A 25,927-nucleotide genomic window follows, 5' to 3' on the forward strand; every position below is an offset into this window, starting at 1 on the left:
TTCAAAAACAAGCACATTATTTTTAAAATTTATTTTCATGATTTATTATTATCATCAGTATTATTTAATATAAGTTATTTATTACAAATAAATGAGCCTGCAACATATTAAACTGAAACCACTCGTGTATCTAACTATAACAAAAATGGGAAAAAAACGAATCTCCAGTTACCTGTGAGCAAAACAGGACTGGAGAAAAACACAAGAGCTTCAAAGAGGAACCTATATACTAAAATACAGGCTATTTGAACCATTAGTATTAGTATAGGACTATTTTTTTTATTACAGCCCGTGATCATTAATACATTACACACATATTGTAAAAATTAGAAAAGAAATTCATCCCACTCCTCCACATCTACTTATATCGTCGCGTACAGTGTCACGCGCCTTCTTTTTGAACGTGATTTTCTTCAATGAGGGCGATAGGGGGCGGGAAATTTGGCAAATTACGCTGCAGCACTTTTATATTATTGCAGTTATTTATTTTAATTATTATTTTTTATATAATCCCCAAAAACAGCAAGGTTTTTAAAGGCAACTTTACAAAAAAGAAGCCCAAAGTCACGGACTTGGACTCATGTGAACGCGCGCAGCCGAGGAGGCGTTCCTCGGGATGAATGAAGTGACGCAAAACCCGCCGCTGTAAACGAAGCCACGCCCACTTCACTACAGCGTACTACATACCCTCATTCACCCAGTTCTCACTTACTCATCTTCCTGGTTTATGCACAAGGTTGGCTGAAAACACAGAGTGGCCTGGTTTTACCTTCTGTGACCTCATTCAGTGCTTCTAACCTTTTTGTTGCCCCACACCCCCACATATGATGATCCCACTTGCAAAGGACCCCCTTAAAGGCAGCTATATATTTTCAAGTATAAAAAACCCTTTTATACAGTGAAAAACAAAAATAGTGTAAATGACTAAAACCTATTATATTTAACCTTTTTCTACCCACCATAAAAGTTTTTTTAGGTCTATGTATAAACCCAAAAATAAATAAAAAATTTGGTCCATGGTATTACAAAGTTCTCATTATTTTCTTCAGTATAAAACCCCATGAGCTAAATGAAAAAAACAAACAAACAGATACAAATACAATAAAACAAATAAATTGTCACATGATTTCTGGGCTTAACTTGCACCTCACACTCTTGTATTTTAATATGCAAATTTTTGTATGTGATTATTTTGTCTACAGTTAAAAAAAAATATTATATTTGTCATTATAGTCATTATATATTTTATATAAATTATAAATATAGTTAAGATGCTAAATAATAGTAGTAATATATTACAAATGATCAGTGATTTAATTATTTTAAAGAATCACTAAAATATTAAATACAGAAATTATGCTGAGTTTAAAAATTTTCAGGATTTTTGCTTTGTTGAAAAACAAACAAGCAAACATCCGTGCATTGATTTTATACTCCATTTAAGATGATATGCAGAGCATACACAGCTAGACAACATTGCAGCAAGATAAAACGGTAAGAAAAATGTCTTGTATCTGTATCGGCACTGGCTCAAATGTCTCCATGTATATGTTGAGCAGTTGGAAGAAAAAACAATCAAAGAAACAGCAGGATTCAAAGGGACAGCAATTTTTAATGATTAATAGTCACAGTAATTGATTGCTCAAATAGCGTGTATTGCACATGTGTACACATATATGCACCCTATATACATGTGTGTAGCAGTTAGTATACACACCTTTGTATTGTCGCAACATGAAAGCATTGAAAGAACACAATAAATCAGGGAATGTGCTTTGATAATTTCAGATAGCTTCTGCATATCAATATGACCAGAAGATAGACAAGAAAGACAGGAGAGTAGAGAGCGAGAGAGAAAAAAGATCTTAAAAATCCAAGGTCAAAAGATCTCACGAATTGAAACACCCAATCACAACAAGTGATGTAGAACAGCAAAGAAATGAAGGAGACACAACCTCTATTTCAAAAAAAAAAAAAAATATATATATATACAAGCACTCTTTGAACCTCGAGGTCACAACATATACACAACATATGAATTATCAATAAATATACATATTTACCAAATAGCAAAATATGTGTCAGAGACAGTAAAGCCATCTTCCACGGCGAATGTCCATGTCTTTTCCACATACAGAGGTTTCCCGGTGTCCATCGTAAGGCCCTGCTCATGCCGTTGACGTCGTTTTCTTCGAGTAAAGAACAATGCGAAAGAGACCATGTTGGAAAATGTCCATCGAAAACAAACCATCTCCCTCAGCGCCTCGTTTAAGAATACCAAGTGTCATACTGTATTACATCTGAGCGATTATTTCCCCTCTCTATGTATTGCTCAACCCCTCGCACCCAAAGAGAAGGTTTAGGTCTCAAAAAGGGACCTCTCGGGGTCATCCGATTCATCCAGAAAAGTATAAAAGGAACGGAAAGGAAAAGGAGAAAATGTGTTCACCACCAACTGCACGGTCAATAAACTGCCACCATGTAAGGTGAAAATACGAAACTCTGCACAAATGGTTGATGATCTACATCTAAACGTTACGAAACCTGATCAAAGTAGTTCCTGATTCAGACAGCACATCCCATAGCCACACAGAAGAGGGAAATTATCTTAGTGTATATTACAGTATCTAAGTACAGAGGCTAGTGTCAGCCTGATTTTTCACTAAGTGTTTCCTGTTTCTCTTTAACCGACAGCGGTTGGCACGAAAGCAAGTCAACGGTTAGAGACAGAATGAACTGCTGAAAGTGACGTTAGTTTTCCAACAGAGCAAAAACAGCATGTAGAAATACTTTATCAGATGGTGACGTAACAGAGACCTGTTGTTGTCGCGAAAAAAACAGACACAAAACACAACTGGCCGTTCACTTTTTAGCTATTGTGATATATCTTTTAAAAAAGTTAAAGTTATTGCCCAGAGGCTATGAGGCCGTTGAAGAGACATTATGCAATTTTTCATCGATTCTCAATGAGACAAACATCGATCCGTAAGCAACACAACTAGTCATTTCTGACTCCACATAAATAAATCAAAAGAGAGCAGAGTCAAGAAATGCGCAGCGAAGTTTCTGTCGTTTCAACATCAACAGTTCATCGGTGAATGTACACAAAGAAAAACGCTGGCGAGAGTTCACACGTCATTTGCTGAGATAATTCACTCTGCTTTTAATGCCTCGTAATTTGCGTCTGAGAACTGAAAGTAAAAAAAAGAAACGCGATTAGGTTCGGACCTACAGTGTAGTTATTAGTGCAAGATGCCCGAGGCCCGGTTCAGTCTCGTTAAAAAAGTATTTGCCATTAGACACGTCGTCACCTCTCAGACTGCTAAAGGAAGAGGGTGACATTAAATAAAGACGCAGTGGATTACATCGAATTTGGCCCCTGAAACGCTTTTGTCACACAGTGAAAATGTAATGAAGGATTGTTATTTCAGGGTCATAAACAAGCCATTGCATTTCATCCACGACTGCACAAATGATTAACCAGCATACAGCTGTTAAACGATTAACTTTCAACAGTTATGAACAATACTAATCAGTCTGAGGAAAACGAAACGTATCCAGAGGATAAAAGCTATATCAAAAGATGTCGAAAATGTAACCAAAAGTTTGCAGAGTGTTTTAGTGTTCAACAAAGAAAGTGGTATTCACTCTTATTGCCGGAAAATATATCCTTAAATCCTGAAAAGGGACAATGCCAAATGCACTGCACAGTGACATAAATCAACATCATTGATAATATGTGTAGCACGCTGTACATTGCTCATCAGAGAATACTTCAAATCAGATGACCAAATTAACACTGATACAGACTTTTTTCTTTTCTTTTACATTTTTGTACAAAAAAAAGGAAATTTTTTAATAAACAAAAAAAGTCACCGCTAACGCTCTCTCGCCAATAGAAATAACGTCAAATAAAACAAGTGTCAAATAAAAGAGTGTAAGGGAGCCAAACAAACAAATGGACAAAGGAAAATGAAGTTAAAGTAAAGAAAGTTGGTCACAACATCTTCAGCGTTTCCAAACAATCAGGTTGTGTGCTAGTCTGCGGCACAGGACTGATAACTAAAACAATCGCTGAATTTCTTTCATTTGTTCTTATTTTAGCATTAAAATATTAAGTATCAAAACTTTTTACCCAAGAACATAACATTTACACCAAAAAAAAAAAAAAGGAAACCTAAAGAAAAAGGAAACCTAAAGAGAGAAATGGAAAGAAACTGGGGCAGTAACCATTTTGTGCTCTCCGTCGTTCATGGCTAAAATGAGTTTTGTTTGAAAAAATTAAGGCAATTTGAAAGACAAACAAATCAATGAAAGTTAAGTCTGAGGATTCACGATTCATTAAGTATTGGTGTTGTCAAATGTTTTCCTTAGTATAAAAGGCACCAAGTTCTTGGAAAAAAAAGTCTTTCTTCGAGACATTACCACAATGCGTCTATCCTCGTCCTCCACCGAAAGTTGAGACGGACGCTTTGAAAATCTTCTCCTGGTATTTGACACCTCTGTCTTAAAATGGATGGGTTGCTATAATTCACGTTTATGTGCGAGTATGTAATAGCAAAGCCATATATTTTAAAAAAGTACTGTTTTCTCTAAGAGAAAAGAAAGGCTAACCATCATTCTGGATAAAATGCTGCAGGCTCTTTTACTGTAAGTACAACCACAGCTGATAAGAAAATGTTCCATAGGGGATATAAAGTATTTATATATACTTTTTGTATGTTCAAATGTGTATACAGCACACACAAAACTACATATATATGCTTATATATATATGTTTGCATATATATATATATATATATATATTATACTTCTATTTCTCATATGTTTGTGTGCTTTTCATAACAGGCTATTATACAGATGAACAAGTATACCAAGTAATCGACACGGTACAGTGTAAACGAGTATACTTGTCTGCAAAAGGTGTTTCGACACATCAGGCTCCTCTTGTGGGAACCGTGTTGCTTGTGAATGAGTGTATATGTGTGTTTTGTGCCGAAATATTTTTGCTGCTTGTTGGCTTTTTTTTTTTTTTAACTTTGTACATTACCCTTTGTACAGAAAACAAAGCTTTTCGCGGCCCTCTGAGCGACAACATCCCTGTGCTGTCGCAACATTTTGCCCTTCCTCTTCTTTTTTTTTGCATTTTCTTCTTAGTTCAGTACAATGAGAAAATGAAATCAAAGGCCTCTCTCTGAAGAGCACTCCATTGTTCGGCCTGTCCAGCTGCGCAACCCTCACTGGAGTGGTCCTGTAATTACCCATCATGCCTTGTCGTCCCCTTTCGGCAACAGTTTGCTATGCTTTAACCTCAGAAAAGCGAAAGTGGGTGGGCTGTGAATGTGTCAGTCAAGCACCTGGAAATGATTGAAGGACCGAGGGAAGCAATCAAAGAGCTGGGAGGAGGAACATGAGGCGTGACCAGTGCCAAGCACGTGTGGACAAGAAGGTTTGAGCATTGATGCACTGTGCTCGTTCTTCTACAACACGGGCTCCTCCTCCATGGGTTCCTCTGCTGATCTGAGGAAAGAATGATTGGTTAATGAAGGGTAGAATTGTGTGTGTATGACAACAGGTTCTACTCGACTCGAGTGGCAGTACCTGCTGGTTTCTGTGGAGGCCTTTTGCTGATCGTTGTCCACAGTGAGAGAGGCCATGGCGGTCAAAGTGTCTGCCTCGTCCTTCTCCCGTCTCTGAGTGTCCAGTAGAGACTGGCCCACTGTAGGAGCCAACCTCTGCACTGACGTCCAGTGTTTACCTACAGATCATGAGAAGAGAAAGACTGATCAAGATCTTTACCTCATCGAGACCTCAATACCAACTAAAGTGAAAACCAAATTCAAACCATCAAAAAACATTTTCATCACTTGAAATAAAATAAAAAAATGAAACCATTTTTGTTTCAGCTAGTTCAGCTACTTCTGATTTTAATTTAGTTGAAAAATTCTAAAAATATAAAATTCTAAAAATGGCTATTTAAAATGAAATATTACAAATAATTCAAATATTAATATAAATGATAACAGTAGCTAAATTATACTAAATAAAATTGCTCAATACTGTTTAAAAAAAATTATGAGTATGACGTTTTTTGTTCCATGACAGCACAATAAGCACATAAGCTTTATAGAAAACTACAAATAATTATATAAGATTACATTATATAAAATGAATATATTTTATATATGTTCCATTAAAGACATTTTTCTGAATAAATCCATTAACACGATACTGATATTTAACACACTTTCATATGAAGTAACAATCAATGAATGAATGTAGAAATGAATACAATACAATACAATCTTCAGCGAGTTTCCTTCAGTTTTACTTACTCTGAATCTCAATGACCCTCTCCAGAGAGGCTGTGGCTTTTGGACACGGTTTCTGTTGAAGCACTGTCAGTGGTACAGGATCCAACTGCAGCACACATACAAAAAAAATTATTTGTTTATTTCATAAATACGAATACTATTAAAATCTCACGTTCTACTAATATTGACCTTGCCGTTTTTACAGTATGTTGAGGGTCCCAGAGACCCTAATGATGTATGTGTAAATATAATAATACCAATTTTAAAATTAACTTCTTATTTCCCCTTCAAATTGTTCAAACATGTTCCTCTGAGCTAATTAAACCAATCAGGCAAATATTATTTTATCTTTAACCTCTTGTTTCATCGATGAGTCTCCAGAACAGAAGGGTTAAAGCAGAAGCACTGAGTTATGCCGCTCAAATAGAATCGTGCACTGTTTAGATGTGTGTGAATGAATGATGGGCACCTCGTCTCCGAGCAATGCAGCCACGCAGGACTCGGATGCGTCACAGATGGCGGTGAGGTCGTGACCTCCTTCCAGCGCCAAAACCACACGGCCGCCAGCCAGCTTCATCAACTGCTTAGTGAGATGACCGAAACCTACGCACAGAGCCAGGAGCATGCTGGGTAATTCATGATCTATAAACAAACTCCAAAGCCTTCAGCAAAACTTCCCCCAGTTATCATGCTATTGAGCTCATACGGCCTAGTGTACTACCAGTATGACACCAATATTTACTGCTCCGCCAAAGCAATGACCCAAAAGAAATGAGGTAGGGAGTCCAAGTTCCAATAAATAAATGGATTTTTTGTGTATAATACAACCCATCTATGCAATCAGTGAGAACAAACAGCATTTGCGCCATCTAACCTCTTGTACTGGAAACGGAAAAACAGCAAACTCACATTTGGCGGTCACATTATATCCACCCAGGGGGGACTGGTGGCCCTCCACAGCATCAAAACCAGCTGACACTAGCACTACATCCGGGGAGAACTCATTGGCTATGGGCATCACCACCGTCCTGCAAGCACACAGACACCGAGACTTTGATTTATAAATGATCTGCACAGACTTAGATGAGTGTACTCCAAATATTTAATACATTTCTAAAGAGCAATCACTTTGACATAAAAAAATATTAAAGAAATTGATAATAATAATACACCTGCATACAGAGCTGTGCAAAAGTCTTAGGCTATTAGCATTTTCACCAAAAACAAATAAATAAATAAAGGTTTTAAGCTAGTTATTTCTATCTTTTGTCGTAGTGTCTGTAGGAAATATCAGTTTACATTTCCAAATTTTACTTTTACCATTAATCGTAATAATGCAGATCTGATCTCATCATAATCCAGAACTCAATCCAGAAGAGCAAAGCTACTGAAAAACTATGTGCAAGATTACAGAGGACTATAGCTGTTTTAAACAAAAAGGATGCTCACACCAAATGTTGATTTAATTTAGTTAACTGAAGTTAATTGACAATTAAAATCTTTTTATGACATTATTTTTGACAACATCCTCAGACTCCAAAACATTCAAAAATCTCACTGGATTATTACGATTAATGGCAAAAGGAAGGTTTGGAAATGTAAACTGATATTTCATACTGATATATTACAGCAAAAGATAGAAATGGTCAAAAAGTGACTTAAAACCTTTTTTTTTTTGTAAAAAATATTAATAGCCTTAGACTTTTGCACAGTACTGTATATAAATACACACACACACAAACATATTTAAGTGTTGAAAATCGGCTATATTTAGTATTTTGTATAAGGTTTCTTACATGTTCTCTATTTCTCTCTGACAGATAGCAAGTGCAGATCTCACCTGAAGGCAGTTAGATACTCCACATCACCCATAGGTGGCTCCACTCCACCTGTCCAGGCAATGTTGACATTAAAGCCCTCTCCTGGACCTACACCCACCTAGAGAGGAGCCCATGAGACAGTCAGTAAAAACAAGACACTGGAATATTTCCACAAAACAAAACAAAAACAAGGCAATTTTGGCCATGTGACTACAGAAGGCCACTATTCTCACAGTTACTGAAATGTTGTTACCTCCTCAGGAGCTCCGCTGCCTGGGAAAAAGTTGCCATCGTCATAACGGTGCAGGGAAATGTACAGCACATTGGGGTCATTATAGAAAGCCTGCTGGGTCCCGTTTCCATGGTGAATATCCTATGAAAATGATTGGAAGACGGTTTTGTGACACAAGAGTCGAGTCTGGTTTTGTTTTTTTGAGAGTCTGTTAACATGTCAATGAAATAAAATGAATTTTAGAGAAGATTTTCATCTCTAAAATCAGCTAAACTGAATCGGTACAGTAATTTAGCTTGTCACGTGTGGAAAAGTTGCTGAGTATCACATGGAGATCCTAAAAACTCACCCAGTCTATAATTAGGATCTTGCCCACCCCGAGTTTTTGCTGCAGCAGTTTGGCAGTGATGGCCACTGAGTTGAAGAAACAGAAACCCCTGCCGAGATACACACAGAACAGTGAACTCGTATTCATCTGAACACACACAAATGATTTATCCATCAAGATAACAAACATCTGGACACACAAAACTCACACCAAGACATAAAAGTCCACATAAAAATCATTTAAATGCATTTCGTAGATTTTTTATGTAGAATAAATATGATGAAGTAAATAACTTTAAATGACGTATTGAAATATTTGTAATACAATATTTTACACACACTCAAAGAGAAAGGCATTTCAGACTACTTACATGGCAGTTGATTCCTCAGCATGATGACCAGGAGGACGGACCACCGCAAACCCGTTCTGTCAATAAAAAAAAAATAGACAAGAAGGGAGATGAGGACAACACAAGAGATGTGATATAATATAAGCACTGAATATTTATGCCAGAGCATCGAATAAACTTGAAGCTGTGATGAGAAATAAAAATGAACCTTCAGCTCTCCGGCAGCAACTTTGAATGCCAGCTCAATGACGCAGCCCACCGCCATCCGGACGGCTCCTGACGAGTGCATCTCGTTCCACACTGTGTCACTGTCCACCTAAAGAACATCAAATAAAGTTAAGTACTGCCACAAATGGGTGAACTCAATACTGATCCTATTTACTTCCTCAATAAATGTCCACGGTGTTATTATATATATATATATATATATATATATATATATATATATATTAGTGCGGTCAAAGCATGCGATTAATATTTGTCTGGTTTAACGTGTCAAAATATTTAACGCAATTAACGCAGCATCCGTATTTTCTGCCATCCGTTGGCTAGCTTTACATTATATGATCACGCTCTTATTCATTTAAATGCTTTTAAACATTTCAAGCGTGGCAAAAGAGAATGCGCTGTCTGTGAATGCCCTTATGTGACACATACACACCTACACACACACACACACACACACACAATGCATAGACAGGGCGCCAGAATCCAGTTCTCTTAAGCGCTTGAACTAACAATAAACATCCCAAAGTGCCAGTTTTGTCGATTATCCTCATAAGAGCAATCTTAAATGATTTATATAAAGTCTAAAATGAACAAAAAGAGTTGTGAGAGAATGAGGCGAGATCCATAGACAGTAAATAAACGGTGAGACCCGCGTGTCTGTCTGCTCTTAAAGGGACAGCAGCCAATAAAGCTTCCTGTCAGTAAAGTTAAAGAACAAAGGGAACAGAGAAAATGACTCGCTGCTCTTGACTAAATAACTTTTGTAGCTTTAATAAGGATTAACTATTTAATTTATAGTTTATGCAGTGCAGACTGCATATAACTTTGATAACTTTATTAGATTTCTGTATATTTCCTAACTGTTAAGACAGGAAGGGCAGGAGTAAACATGACATTTATTATGGGTTTATGTTAGCATTGTTTTAAGTTTACTTAAATTAAAAACTGTTATATTTTTGAAGCCTAATAATAAATGTAAAAAAAAAAATAAAAAAAGAAATCAGTAGCTGTATTAATATCAGTAATACTGGCCTTCATTCATAAAAAGATGTCATTTAAACAAGTAATGAAATTATTACATTAAAAAATATATTAAAAACGTACAAAAACATTTATTTTTTATTGCGATTAATTGCGATTAATCGCAGAAAAAATGTGTGATTAATCTAGTTAAAGTTTTTAATCGATTGACCACACTAATATATATATATAATTTAAAGGCTTTGTTTTATTTAATTATTATATTTAATCATATCTACAATGTTAATATTCCAATCTAATCTAACAATAATAATGCAAATTTATTTCAAATAAGCTGAAACATTTATTAATAATAATTATTATAATTTTTGTTAAATGTTTTTATTTACTTTGATGATAATAATAATTTTTATGTTTCTTTTTATTATAATATATACATTTATTATAATCTAAAGCAACAATGACAACATTAATAATAATAAATTAAATTATTAAAATAAGATTACATCTAAATACTACTACGTACTACTACTAATAATAACCGAGTACTAAATGTAAGTAAGGTTGGACAGTCAAGGAAATAAATTATATAATCAATAATATATAATCCAATAATACTTTTCACAATACAAACGAATCCTAATAGACAAATTCCTGCCTACATTATTTGCCAGAATATTGTTTTGTTTGGAAATACCTCCTATAATGTAAAATGATATACAGTGTGAATGCCATTTCATTCTTTATAAAACAGATGAATGGAGAAGACGTACCCCAATACCTCCACACGGTAGGACAGCATACATTTTTTGACTTATTGGACCTAGAAAATAAAAAAAGCAAATCAGAAGCTGTTCTTAAGCAGTGCTATGTTGAGCCCCACATCTGTTGTTCACACATTATCTATTCAGTTAATGACATAATTGGCTATGCTAATTCAGTCTGGAGGATGCTCACTGGATGACGCTGAGGCAACCATCATCTGTCTTGCTGTTCTACAAAGAGCACTCAAGGTTGAAACTGTCTGCACTTCTTCAAAGTGTGTCTCACTCACTATACAAGTGGAGGTGGTGGAGTGATCGCAACTTCACCTTCTCACCCGCACACACACAAACGCACAGTCACACACACACACACACACACACACACACACACACACACACACACACACACACACACACACACACACACACACACACACACACACACACACACACACACACACACACACATACACACACTTCACTGGTGACTCAGAAGCGGGGGTGGGCAAATGTCTAGGGCCTAAAAAAAGCCTAGGCGTCTGTCAAAGGAGCTTCACTTCAGCAAGCCATCGGATTGGAAGCAAGCAAGAGAAGCTTTTTGTTGATGGTGTACTCTAGAAGGAGAATCCTGTTTTGGTGTCCTAAAATCAAGACAGCAGCAACTACTTACATCACAACAGAGAGTTTCTAAAACACACCTAAAAGTTTCTTGCTGTCCAGCTTCTGTCGGTTCAGTGGACTGGTGCCGTAGAGCAGCGTGTGGTACTCTGAATGCACTGTTTGGATTTCATCTAGTGTGGCCTTCCTTCCTCTGATCCTCTGCACACAAACAAACACAGAAGTGCATTCAGGGAACGTCTGTGATTTACCTGAACACTACAACGATTCCCACTATTCTGAAAAACTGAATGATGAATAATGAATTTACAATGACTTTTCTAGGACCTTTAAAAACATTTGTGATTAAAGATTTTTAAACAGCATTTTGATTCAGAGTCACTATAAAGTATTCAGATTATTCATTATTGTTTAAAATCGAATGATATTTTCATGTTTCCATTGACTGATGGAGCCATAAATTGCGAAGCTGTGAAATTTCACCTCTAAATGATTAGTTAAATTATGCTGAAAGATAATTATAGATTATATACAGAATATATATAGAAATATTTTGTAATAATGTCCTTACTCTCACTTTTGATCAATTTAATGCATCCTTGCTAAATAAAAGTATTCATTCTATCAAAAGAAAAACAAAGCTAGAGTGTATTTGCAAAGAGCTGAGCTTTAAAGGGGTGGTTCAGTGTTTTTTTTCTAGGCTTGATTGTGTTTATGGGGTACAGTCTAACAAATTAATGCTTCATTTAAAAAAAAAAAAAAAAATTTTTATTCCACACTGCTCTATCCCTTCTCTGAGAAACATGCTGATCATTTCCTTCTTTTATGAAGCCCCTCCCTCAGAAGTAGGTGATGGGCTCTGATTGGTTAGCTAGCCCAGTGTGTTGTGATTGGCTAAACCGCCTCTAGTGCATGTCTAAACATCCTGCCCCTCACCTCAGCGGCATGTGCAAATGCTACTGCTTCTGTTAGCATTTAACACATGGTTTTATCCAGATTAAAGCTTTGAAGAAGTACGGCAACAGCACGCGCGTCCATGTTTAACGCTTCTCATAGATATGTATGTGAAAATAAGTGTATAATTGTAACAGTTCATTGTCGGAGACAGATAGAGAGATGCAGAGAATGTGCAGAGCAGGGGGATGCGAGGAACAGTATTAAGATCCTCTGCGTTACAACATTGATTTTGAAACTTGTGAATCCATTAGAATCATTAAAAAAACTGCCCCCCTTGCCCCCTTTCTTGCCTTTTCCTGGGGGCAGGGTTTATCTGGGTTTGTTATGTCACGAACCTGGCAAGTAACTCGTTTGTAGTCCCTACCAACCATTTTTGTAGGCATTAAACTGAGAATTTTAAAAGACGATATCTCCATTGGTATCGAACTTTCAGCTTCGTAACTTTGCAAATATTATGCTCAAACAGCAACAGTACACACTAACTAACGTTAAACAACATTAAACTAACGTAAAACTAATGTTATTTCTGCATGATCCTTCCAGTAGGTGGCACACTCACCTCACAGCGACCAAGCAGCCCTGTTTCCTGTAGCCTGGACCAAACACTCTGAATGCGACCGGCATGTTCGGGATGGATGTTTGTGTTCCCACATATGCACTGGTGCTTTAGCATGAAGGTGTCGTACACCAGCCCTGCAGAGAGAGCCAGGAGATGATTAAAAAACAAGTCTAGCAATCCCAGCATCAATTCCATCCTGAGTATTAATGCTATAAAACATGAATTAAGTTTTAATCTAATACACAAACTGCCAATTCTTAATCAATTCTCCACTCATGTGCTGTCCTGTGTGACTGATTGACAGTGGTGCAGTGTACCTGTTGTGAAGAGATGCTTAATGGGCACCTCATTCAAGGGTGCTCCTTTATGACAAGAAGTGACGGGGGACGATTGTGCCCTTCCCAGAGGTCTGTGGGGCATTCCTGTGATGGACAGAGAGGCCTGGAACACATTCAGTTGCTGCACATGCTGCTGGTCCAAATACTGCAAAAAGAGAACCCAAATATCATGAATTCAGTGACGTTGAACAGTTCAGTTAATTTCATTTTAATTCAGATCTGTTCAGTACACTTTGAACCGGGTTCTGTTCAGTACAGTTTAATTCAGTACAGCAGTTTTAAGTCCAATTTAAATTGGATTATTTCAATTCAGTTCAGTTTAGTGCAGTTTTATTCAAGTTTCAAGTTCTATTCAGATCAGTTTCGCTCAGAAATGTACTTTTTTTCTGTTCTGTTCAGTTCAATTAATTTAAACAGCTATTTTATTTTAGTTTATCTTAGCTTCAGTTCTGCTTAATTCAACTGAATATTAATAAAAACTATTATGTAATATAAATACTAAAATAGAAACCAAATATTAATAATAACATTAGCATGTTAAACTGATGATATCGGATGTAATGGTGATACTAACCTTGGTACTAAAGTATTTAAACAGTATTTAGAATACAATTCGGTTTAGCTAAAAGATTAGGCTTCATTTAATTGTGAATCTAGCTTCACAATTAACTAGATTTAATGTAATGCAGTTTATAAACCTTTGTTTTGAAGTTAAATTAATTCAAAGGCCTTTTGATAATTGAAAATAATAATTGAAATAAAATGAAATAATAATTAAATGACAGAATTAATTAATTTTAATAATTGAAAATATGATTAGATTTTTCATATGAGATAAAAAAACAAACTTAAAAAAAAAGAAGAAAAAAATGCCTTGGCAATTAGCTGAAATAAGTCTAAGCAATAAATTAAATAATTAAATAAATAAATAAATACACACAAACACATATATATATATATATATATATATATATATATATATATATATATATATATATATATATATATATATATGTGTGTATATATATATATATATATATATATATATATATATATATGTGTGTATATATATATATATATATATATATACAGTGTTGGGGAGTAACTAGTTACATGTAACGGCGTTACGTAATTTAATTACAAAATAAATGTAACAGTAATCAGTTACAGTTACTAAGAAAAAATGAGTAATTAAATTACAGTTACTTATGAAAATTGTAACGATTACAATGAGGATTACATTTGAATATTTACACACATCCACATACAGCTTATTTCTTTCCCAAATTGCACTAAGACATATGGCCCATAATCTCCGAGACGCGGAAAACACATTCGAATCCAGTCATAAAAATGGAATTCAGCATATAACGCGGACGCAATATGCCACATTTTGGACGAATAAATCAAAAGTAGGTCAGTACACTTGAATCAAAACCCGATATGGACTGATGTCTGTGAATATTAAGCCGCAAAAAGACTGAGTATGAATCCTGTACGTTCTGCGTGTCTGTGGAAATCAGGCGCTGACTGGACATCGGGAGAACCGGGACTATTCCCGGTGGCCTGGCAGACGATTTGGCCTTCTACTTTAATATTGTTATTGTATAATTGCAGGCCGAATATACTAAAGCGATTATTTCCGAATCCGCCATTCGATAATTAAATTTCTAATAAATCATGAATCGGTTAGTCGTGACTGGCAATGGTTGGGCTCGCGCGCTCTCCGCGCCTCCGCCGAGCGGTTTGGATCAGACTCCGAGTAATCAATGCGAGAGAGAGAGAGACCGGAGTGAGATGTGTAAGCGCACAGCTGGAGAAGAGAAGTGACACTTCTGTTCAGGGTTTCAGGTGCAGGTCAGTTTCATCTGTAAATATGCTAATGTAGTTTTGTCTTTGTTTACTTAGTCAAGCAGCAGCAGCACATTGCTCGCAATCACTCAAAATACTGTATAAACGACGTCATTATTATCTTTTGTAATGTTACAGTAGTAAGTTAGCAGACAAATCATCATATTTTATCATAGGTTTAGGGGGAGCTAGAGGATACAAAAACACAACCCTTAGGAAAATTTATATAGCCTATGGTATGGCACTAACCGTGGTTTAATTATGGAATTTGTAGTAAAAATAAATACAAGTGGTAATTCATTTGCCAAAAAAACAAAATTGCACTTACAAAACATGGTAAAAGTCAAATAAAAATCTTCAGTATTAAAGTCATGAGAGAGATGGATGGATAATGGAAGTGAATGTGCAGTTTAGGAGAGAACTCTTAATTACGTTGCAAGTCCCCCAACCTAAGGATTCAAATCTTTTTCATGTCAGGTCCAAAAAAAAAATAGGGTTGTCCATGTTTCAGAATGGGTTGTGGGTGTATGAGTGTGAGATTTCCCAGCCTATTTTTTCCCCCAGTCCGCCCCTCATGGAAATTAATCTCTAGAACAGTCACTTCATGAGCATTTTTTACTTATTTTGAGAAACTATCATCATATCATATACAAAGAGACAGCAGTGTTTCAAAAAGACACCAATGTTTCAGGAGTTTAGTACACAAAATAGGACACATGCTTATTAGATAACCGTATTTGAGTTGATGTATATGCTTTTATTTTTTTATTAACTATTTTTCCCCAAACCATTGTTAGATGCAGTTAGATGCCTGTAGTTATGCAAAGATTTGGTTTCAAAAACAGTATCTATAAACTATTTCTTTTGATTTTAAATCTGCTTTGAACTTCAGATCAATCTCTAAGTAAAGTCTGATTGTGTGGTGGAAGTGTTCAAATGTGATCATCTTAATTTAAGTGATGAAGGATGGTGAAAGTCTGACAGTATTGAGCACTACTGTAAGGTTAAACCTGCATGGTGTAAAATGGTTGAAGATGATTTACAGTTGCAAATTAACATTCATTAGAAATTTATAAAAGTAATCAAAATGTACTCAAAAGTAATTAGTTACATTACTTTATTAAAGTAATTAAAAAAGTTACACTACTATTACATTTTAAATAGGGTAACTTGTAATCTGTAACCTATTACATTTCCAAAGTAACCTTCCCAACACTGTATATATATGTGTATATATATATATATATATATATATATATATATATATGTGTGTATATATATATATATATATATATATATATATATATATATATATATATATATATATGTATATATATATATGTATATATATATATATATATATATATATATATATATATATATATATATATATATATATATATATATATATATGTACAGTACAGACCAAAAGTTTGGAAACATTACTATTTTTAATGTTTTTGAAAGAAGTTTCTTCTGCTCATCAAGCCTGCATTTATTTGATCAAAAATACAGAAAAAAATGTAATATTGTGATATATTATTACAATAATATAATAATTGTTTTTAAATGTATTATACTTTAAATTATCATTTATTTCTGTGATGCAAAGCTGAATTTTTAGGATCATTCTAATATGATGATTCATTATCAAAGTTGGAAACAGTTCTGCTGCTTAATATTTTTTCAGAACATGTGATACTTTTTTAGGATACTTTGATGAATAAAAAGTAAAAAAAAAAAAAAAAAAGCTATGTTTTTAAAATATAAATATTTTGTAATAACAATAAACACTACTGGTCAGTAAATGTTTTTCTTTCTTTTTTTTTTAATAAAATCAATACTTTTATTCAGCAAGGATGTGTTAAATTGATAAATAGTGATAGTAAAGAAAATATATGATTAGAATATATATATATATTAGACATTTTTTTTTTTTTTTGAATAAATGCAGTTCTTTTTAACCTTTTATTCATCAAATATATTAGACAGCAGAACTGTTTCCAACACTCATAATAAATCAGAATATTAGAATGATTTCTAAATGATCATGTGATAGACCGGATGTTACATGTGACACTGAAGGCTGGAGTAATGATGCTGAAAATTCAGCTTTGCATCACAGGAATAAATTTTTTTTTAAAAGTATATTCAAATAGAAAACTTTTATTTTAAGTTGTAATAATATTTCACAATATTACAGTTTTTTCTGTATTTTTGATCAAATAAATGCAGGCTTGATGAGCAGAAGAAACTTCTTTCAAAAACATTAAAAATAGTAATGCTTCAACAAACTTTTGGTCTGTACTGTATATATATATATATATATATATATATATATATATATATATATATATATATATATATATATATATATATATATATATATATATATATATATATATATATATATATATATATAAAAATTACAGTTTACATTAAGTAGCCAAAAGTACTAAAATGAAAATGAAAATCTAAACAAGAAAAAAAAGCTGATTCAAAATATTAATAAACACTGTAATCTTATATAAATAATACTAAAATAACACTGGTATGAGGGTGTAAAGAGAAAGTTAAGATCATAACAGGCTGAACATCAGTCCAAACACACGATCTGGACCATCTCACCAAAGAAACTCAGCGAACATTTGCCAAAAATCTACTCAAAAGCCTCCTGCAGTAAACAGCCGCAGAGTCTGCTCTATATCAGATTAAGGAATGAACGCGTGCATGTGTGCATGAGCAGCACAACAGCCTCTGATGCAGTACAACGTGTGAGGGAAGCACATGCGAGATGATGGGATTAATACTAGTGTTTTTTTTTTGCATGAGACCTTGAGGTTGAAGGTATGCCAACACTCAAATATTCACAATTCCCTTCTTCATGCCAACTCCCTCTTTATTCAAGACACTGAAGCCATGCAGCATCTGTCTCACTCACTATGGCAGGAGACGGGGCTCAATTTGTATTCAAGATGCTCAGGCAGACAAGCAGAGGCATTCACACACACACATGAGGACATAGGTGGGGGTGTTTTAATGAGAAGGAAAGGCCAGCTAGGGTAGTGACTGACCAAAGTGACAAGTGTTTCGTATATCGCAGCCTCAAAGGTGACTGCATGTCACAGCATAACAGATGCACACAAACACACACTGTGGCGTGTCACGTCACCCCGGTGGGCTGTGATTGGGTGTGAAGTGCAGGGCAGTGAAGGCGGGCGGGGTCTGGAGGAGGAGATGAATCACCAAGGAGAGATGAGTCAGAGACGGTCCATTCATGGGGGAGTATATGTGTAGATATGTGAGTGTATGTGTGTGTATGAGTGTGTGTGTGTGTGTGTGTGTGTATGAGTGGGTGTGTGTGTGTGTGAGTCTGCCGCTGTGCAAGGAGGATGCAGTCTGAATTCTAATGCTGTGCTCTTTTGAATTTTTTTCTCAATGATTGCAGGCAGAGCGAGCGCGAGCGAGGAGGAGGGTGTTGCTCTTTTTTCAATAACTCTCTCTCCTGCTCATTCACTCTCATTCATTCATTTGATTTTCCTTCCTCCCTCCCTCACAACAGCAGTGTGTGTTTGTGGGGTCTGTGCTAAGTTCACCATTAGCTCTTTTTGAGGATCAAATCTGCCTGGAAGTCATGCAAATGCATGGGCTGGAATACATAACTGCATGAATCACTGCAGTGGTGCTATCGTTATATATATAACAAAATGACGAATAAGAATCGAGAGATCAAAATTTCTCAATAGATTAATAATTACAACATTACACAAACATGAGGCACAAAAGCCCTTATGAAAAGTATGATGATGATGATGATGCAGTATAATGAGTGTTTGCAGTATAGTGAAAACGAGTACCTGAACTTGAAAAATCATTATTACCCTAAATTGCCTTGTATTTAATTTGTAGCCTTTTCTGTTCCTGTTTGTCCGGTCATGTGTAAATTAGAGGTCGTGTTTTGTTTGTCTGCCTGCTTAAATTACCTTAAAGTGGATTATTATAGACATTTCAAACTTTATCATTATCTTTGTGTTCTTCCCTCAATCTTGTGAGACGCATAATAGTATAAAAATCATATTAAAATATAAACAATATAATAAAAATACAACATTGCCAAGTCCCACTGATACTATAGTTTTTAAACACTGCTTTGAAGAATACAATAGTATTACTATGAGGGTAAGGTAAAAACAAAAACAAAAAAAAATTGTGCCAAATTCAAAATCCATGGTAATACAATGGAACATTTTTACACGATAAGAAGAAACCTACTCAGTAACGTTTTAAAAAGATCATCCTCTTAAAAAAGTGCTATAGTACAGTGTATCGGAGAGTAAAGCCAAGGTACTTTTTTTTGCAAGATAAGAATTAATCTGAATAAAGAATACATCTAAAAAGTGCAGCTCTTTGACAAAAACTGGTTTTACACTTCCTGAACAAAATGTGAGTGGTGCTTGCCTCTATCAGCAACCATGATGCTAAGAAGTGTTGCTTACTGGCTCAAGTCACAAAAGCTCACCTCTGCTTCCTATATGCTATAGCTTCATATTAAAGTTTAATAATTTTGGATAAGAGTTTGGTAAAATCCTGAACTATGTATGAGCAATAGTAGTACCTTTAATCTAAATGCCTAAGCAAGCAGCACTAACTAGACAAACCTCGGAGGAACCCCCCCCACCATCGTTCCCAAGTCAATTTCATTTCATCTTCCTATCTAGCAATTATTTATCTGTCTCTCTTCCCCTCTTCTCGCCTGCTCCCCTACTGCCTCCAGTAGTGAGTCACTGGTGGGAGGAAGAGAAGAGAGCAATCTTCCTCTTTAATCCCTCCTTTTCAGGGGGCGAAAAAGCTGCAAACGCTCTGGTTGAGAGGGATACCCTCGATCTCCAGTCAGCAAGCCCCCGCATGTGCGTCCCAACACTCATCAGGAACTTGCCTACGCACTTAAGCTCTTGAAAAGTGCAGTGACAGAGTCATCGGAAAGACATTAGATGGATCTTAAAAGTCTAATGATGACACGGAATCCACACAGCTGCTTCTAGTTCAATAAATAAACAAAATAATAAATTTAAGATAAAAAAACCCATCTTGTTTCATAACAAATGACGTTAAGCTGTTACGTGCATAGGCTTTACATGGTGACTCATGCAGTCACTACGCTGCTTTTTAATGACTGAAATTCGCTCAACACTAAAGCTGAAGAATGTTTTTGAATAGTGTTGGTAGCTTTGCATGTTATGCAAAGTAGAACGGGAATGGGGAAAGATGATAAAGGAGAAAGGGATAAATATGGAAAGCTGTCTTAAATTGTTATCAGAATGGCAAACAAAGGTAAATGCAATTTTAGAAGGTCAGTGATCCTTAGAAGGTCAAGAAACTAAAACTATGCAAAGTAAATGTTGGTGGATCTGTAAATTCCTTAAGATGTGTGTTTTTTTTTCATTTAAAATAGCAATGGCATAACGTTGGCGTGGGCATAGCAGTTTGTAATTTTGTCCAATTCTGTTTGGTGACAATAATGTAGGGCTGCAACAACTAATCGATAAAATCGAGGATGAAAATCATCAACAACGAATGTCATTATCAATTAGTCACGCACAGAAAACTTCCACCAGTCACGTCAAATTACAGCAGTGAGTAGCGCATTTCTATGGACAAAATGCATCTAAAAATAGCGTTAGTTAAATTTAGGTTTAAAAATCAAACATGTAATTAAAGTATTGTATGATAGTAACTGTAAAATGATAACGTGTGAATGAATATAAATTTAGGTTTTTTACATTAACAGAATAACTGACAGTAACAGGTTACTGTGTTCAGAGTGAATGTGTTTGTTTCTGCAGAACTTTCCTCTTACCTGTTAACACTGAGTTTGTGTTTTTTTTTACTATCTTCTTCATTATCTTCATTTTTATAATACAGGGAATTAAATTGTCCTTGGTCCATTTGTCTATTTAAACTGTCCAGTTAAACTGCGCTTTATAACTCTTTCACAAATAACGTATAGCATAGAGATATATTAACCATACAATACGTTTTAATAGCATGCAGTTGGCATATTTGTTTGAAGGACAGCATAGGGCAGGAAGTTGAATAGTGTGTTTTGTAAAAAAAAGAAAAAAAAAAGGAAATAAAAATAAAAAAAAATTATTAATAAAAGAAAATAATCTGCCAATTAATCGATTATCAAAACAATTGTTAGTTGCATCCCTACACTAATGGCACAGAAATTACCAAAACCTTCAGTTTCAGTCGCTGCAATAAAAAGACAAAAAAATCGTCTTTGTAAAAATCGTCGCGTTTCATAAAGGTGGGGCATAGAGGAGCAACAATAATGTACAATATGTGGAAGATAATGCGTTTTTTGAACCTTAAACCACATAAACACATTGTATTACACCAAATATGCAAAATAATGTTCTTTTTAGCAACATCATATAACCCCTTTAAAGAAGACAACAAGCTGTAATTTCTCACCTGGCCATAGGGGGTGCCCTCTTCATCACATTCCCTCAGTTCAATTGCTTCATCATCATCATCATCATCCTCCAAGTCACTTTCTGTGCTTTCTCCCTTCAACTGTACCAGACGCTCAGAAGGGGGTGTGGTCTCACCAGAGCTCTCTTTCTGTAGCCCCTCCCATACATGATCAAGCCCCTCCCCTCGCTCGTCCTGCATCTCTGCGGTTTCTGTAAGCTCCTCCTCAGTCTCCTCAGGGTGCGTGGGAGGCTGCCGTGGAAGCTCCACCCCTTTTGTGAGGATCTGAAAGGAGGTGGAGTTTATTAGCAATTTTTTCATAAATAGCTGAAACTGCATCAAATATCTCATGCTAGCACATAAACCTTATTTAGCTGGTAGTGTTTCTGTTTCTCAAGGAAGTGCTGGTGCTGCTGTTGCATTACGAGGTGCTGCAGGGCCTGTGGTGTTTGAGGCAGGGGTGCTGATTGTGTACGGCTCAGTGGCCGGTGCCTAGGCAACTTATTCACTGTACGCATGTTGCTGGTCACTCGCTCACCCGTTACCAGCGGAGATTGTCCGTACATAGGAACTGCGTGATAAAGATCAAGACGAAAAGTGTAAGCTTTTACACCTACACATCAAACTGATAATGTTCACTGTTTTTAACATTCATTCTTGGAATCGTAGTACCGTGACTTTTGACATTTCTTGTTAGCACATTGCAGTCCTGACCTACAAAACCTGTAACGTACTCAGTGCAATTACTTGAATGTAGACTATTCTAGCTACACAAGTTTAATTTCAAACATTGTTTTTCCCAAGGTGGACATAAGCATAAATTATATCAGATTTCTCTTTCAGGTCAACTAATGGCAACTCATGGTGGAGCAACACCAAATCTTGCAAAGTAAATAAAAAATCTGTTAAACTGTAAAAATATACAGCTAAATACATGAATAATGAAGAAATAATGAATGAAAGTATGTGTACCTGCGAGAATTGCACTCTGTTGACGAGCCTGCTCCAACAGTAGGACGTGCTGGAGCAGCGAGGAATGGCTACTGTGGCTATTAGAAGTGGAAGGGGGCTCGGGGTCATGGGGTGCCCCAGTGGGAAGGCACGTCGGCAGGGACGATGTGCTGATGAACTTGCCTGTTAGTGCCCCACCTTGACGCAAACTCTGGATTGCTTGCAGCTCTGCCTCCTGCTGGGCACTGAGTTTCTGAGGAGCCTAGAGTAGAGAAGAGAATGAGAACTTAATCTTTAGACTTGGGAACACTGAGCTGCTTAAAGCTGCAACAAAAGGTACCAAAGCCTACAAGGCTGTTTTCACACTTGGTTTGATTGCTTGGTCCAAACCAGAACCTGTTTGATTCCATCCCCTTCTAATGCCCCCGGTGCTCTCCTTTCAATTTGTACTTTTGGGTCCAGAATTGCAGTATGCTTGCTCCATCAATGAGAGCACCACTGTGAGAGCTTGTTTTATATACCAGGCATGGGCGTAGAATATGCAGGGGATTTGACCTCCTACTTTTAATAAAATGTAAACTCGTCCCCTACACTTTTTTTGGGCAAGTGTGAATAAATATAGATTTAAATTTAAAGAGTTCAAAGAGCCAAATTCTGACGTTTTATTTGTATCCAAAACAAGGCAATATAAACATTGTGGCACACTAAAAACCCTCATGCAGTGCGTTTCATTCATAATCCTAGTCGGAGGGCACTCTCGTTCAGAAAGTCCAAGACGGAGTCATAGAATAATAACCTATGAAATGCCAGGAAATCCCTAATATCGACGAAGGCATATATCTATCACTGTAGCTAAGCTGATTAAAAAACAGAAACGTTTAGACAGATGAAACATGAAGACAATAAACACATTTGATTGCGTTGAAATATTGTTTATTGTGTTTAAGTCAAGTCATTAAGTATATTATAAGTATATTATTTGTTACAGTAGGCTGTAGAAACTATAAAATATATAGTTTGCCTTATTATTCTGTGATTAAAAAGGGAAAAAGTGCAATATAGGACAAATAGCATTCAAAGTTAACCAATTATAAACTGTAGTGTAGTTCACATGAACCATACCCATGACTGGACTAGGGTGCGGATCAATGGTGTGCATCTTCTGAAAAACACTTTCACATCAATCTGACCAAAAGCTCTAGTGTGAAAGCATCCTAATGATCTAGCAAGCCCACTAGGGTTCAGCCTACACCACTTGCTAACTCTGAATCACTATCACAAAGCCACCAGGCTTTAGCTGAGGAGACTCACCGTGATGTGCGCATTGGCCGGCAGTCCAAGAGAGATGTTGGGCAGAGAGGGAGAGGTGTAGAGGCTAAGGGGACTCGGTGTCCCATCTCCAGTCAAAGACTGATGCAGAGAACGCAACTGCTGCCGAAACACAAAAGGAGAGAAAGACGTGAATCCCACAGGACAAGCAACAGACCTATCTTTCAGGATGTACCCTTCAAACAGCACAAAGAATCTGTTTTATCTCAGCAAGGCATCCTAGACAAGCAGTTTCGGCTTGACTTGATCACTTGAAAGCATTCTTCTTTGGAAATCCTTACTAAGTTGTATTTGTGACTGGGAAAGCAGCATGTGGGAATGAATTGTCTGTATTCGGGATTGGATGAGTTCCATTTGAAGAAGACAACAGTTGCAGTTGCCACGTTAAAGAAATGAGCTAAGCAGTTATAAGGATAGTTAAAATGGGTTTTGCATTGACCCATTTTCTTATTTCTAAAGAGTAAAAAATTACCCAAAAGAGAGCTATGTGAGAAATACGGAGGTGTTTCTGAGTGCTTGTAATCCCATCATCTGACCCTATACTTGGAGTGCAGCCATTTTCAAAGCCAAAGAACAAAAACGAATGGTTATTTTTTACAAGGCAACATTTATTCATCCCCAAAGACCCAATTTAAGCCTTTCATTAGAAGTTGTTCTTACAACATACGTCATTCTCACTCTGATTCAAAGGATACACTTAGAAAAGACGAGGAAGTAAAAGACAAAGCGGACATTTCGTGGCAGAGCGCCCTACCTGCAGCAAAGATGATGTCAGCATTCTATTCTCCTTTGAATTTATCCATCACTTCTCTCAAGGCTGTATTGCTAGGCTACAGAGGCTCTGGAATAGCGATCTAGGACTATTTTTGGGGAGTGGTACGCAGACGTTGCATGCTGGACAGAGCTAATGAGATGATTTTTAAGTCATGTCCACTGGCGCCTATTTGAAGGGATTTTTTTTCTCTGGTTGCATTGATGAGACTGACAAAGTTTATTTATTTTTTCTTTGACAAACTCCAGCACACTTCATCCTCATCCATCCATTCATCACATCCACTGGCAATAACGTAATATATTAAAAGACACTATACAAAGGGATGCTGAAAAAAAAAAGTGTAAAAACAACCAAAAGTGTACATCACACAATAAGTAACTGTTTATATATATATATATATATATATATATATATATATATATATATATATATATATATATATATATATATATATACATATTAATATTTTATATATTTTTGTAAACACTTATACCCTTTTTTATAAAAAATTATATATATATATATATAAATATAGAATATAGAATAATATAGAATAAATACATAAATTATAGAATAAATAAAATACAAAAAATAATAAATACAATATAGAATAAATACATAAATTACTAAATCACAAACTGCATGTAAACATTGTAAATGGCATTATTTGTTTAAAAAATTGTTGTTTTGCATTTAATATGCTGGTCAATCCAAAATTAAACACAAACTGGCTCATTCATATTCATGTTCCTTTCCTACAGCTTCAAGCCCCTTGTGAAATGAGCAAACGCAATTTCACTCTCTCTTGGCTCTCAAGGTTAAGGTGAGCCTCAAGACTAGCTATTTAGCATGCAGGGTTGACCCCAGGCAGCTTCCTGCTGTCCATTCAGAGCAGCTGTGGCCATTCTTTTGCCTACAGATATAACTCACTGCAAGGCTGACTCTTGGAATGTGTTTGTGTTTTTTTGTTTTTTTGTTGGGGATTAGCATACCAGTGTTATCCCAGGCCATAACAAGTCCCTGTACAATAGACTGTTTCCATAGAAACAGTGTCAT

At 35.8% G+C, this 25,927-nt stretch overlaps 1 protein-coding gene across 6 annotated transcripts in view; it reads right to left on the minus strand.

Moving 5' to 3' along the window:
* Positions 1-1,592: 1,592 nt before the first annotated feature.
* The window catches only part of LOC132148950 (histone deacetylase 5-like), an 81,316-nt gene continuing 56,981 nt past the window's right edge, over positions 1,593-25,927 (minus strand). For 5 of the 6 annotated variants that reach the window (XM_059557765.1, XM_059557763.1, XM_059557762.1 and 2 more), the window contains 18 exons: positions 24,079-24,198; positions 22,789-23,029; positions 22,182-22,387; positions 21,817-22,101; positions 13,468-13,633; positions 13,151-13,284; positions 11,715-11,835; positions 11,026-11,075; positions 9,252-9,359; positions 9,065-9,120; positions 8,716-8,803; positions 8,388-8,507; positions 8,155-8,252; positions 7,224-7,342; positions 6,784-6,917; positions 6,336-6,420; positions 5,602-5,758; positions 1,593-5,520 (listed from right to left, as the gene is read on the minus strand). In XM_059557765.1, the coding sequence (XP_059413748.1) occupies positions 5,481-5,520; positions 5,602-5,758; positions 6,336-6,420; positions 6,784-6,917; positions 7,224-7,342; positions 8,155-8,252; positions 8,388-8,507; positions 8,716-8,803; positions 9,065-9,120; positions 9,252-9,359; positions 11,026-11,075; positions 11,715-11,835; positions 13,151-13,284; positions 13,468-13,633; positions 21,817-22,101; positions 22,182-22,387; positions 22,789-23,029; positions 24,079-24,198 (2,328 nt within the window). In that variant the 3' untranslated portion in view covers positions 1,593-5,480. The remainder of the gene's footprint in view (positions 5,521-5,601; positions 5,759-6,335; positions 6,421-6,783; positions 6,918-7,223; positions 7,343-8,154; positions 8,253-8,387; positions 8,508-8,715; positions 8,804-9,064; positions 9,121-9,251; positions 9,360-11,025; positions 11,076-11,714; positions 11,836-13,150; positions 13,285-13,467; positions 13,634-21,816; positions 22,102-22,181; positions 22,388-22,788; positions 23,030-24,078; positions 24,199-25,927) is intronic. The other variant, XM_059557766.1, reaches the window with a different exon arrangement.

This window comes from Carassius carassius, chromosome 9, assembly GCF_963082965.1.
Source record: "Carassius carassius chromosome 9, fCarCar2.1, whole genome shotgun sequence".
Classification (NCBI taxonomy): domain Eukaryota; kingdom Metazoa; phylum Chordata; class Actinopteri; order Cypriniformes; family Cyprinidae; genus Carassius; species Carassius carassius.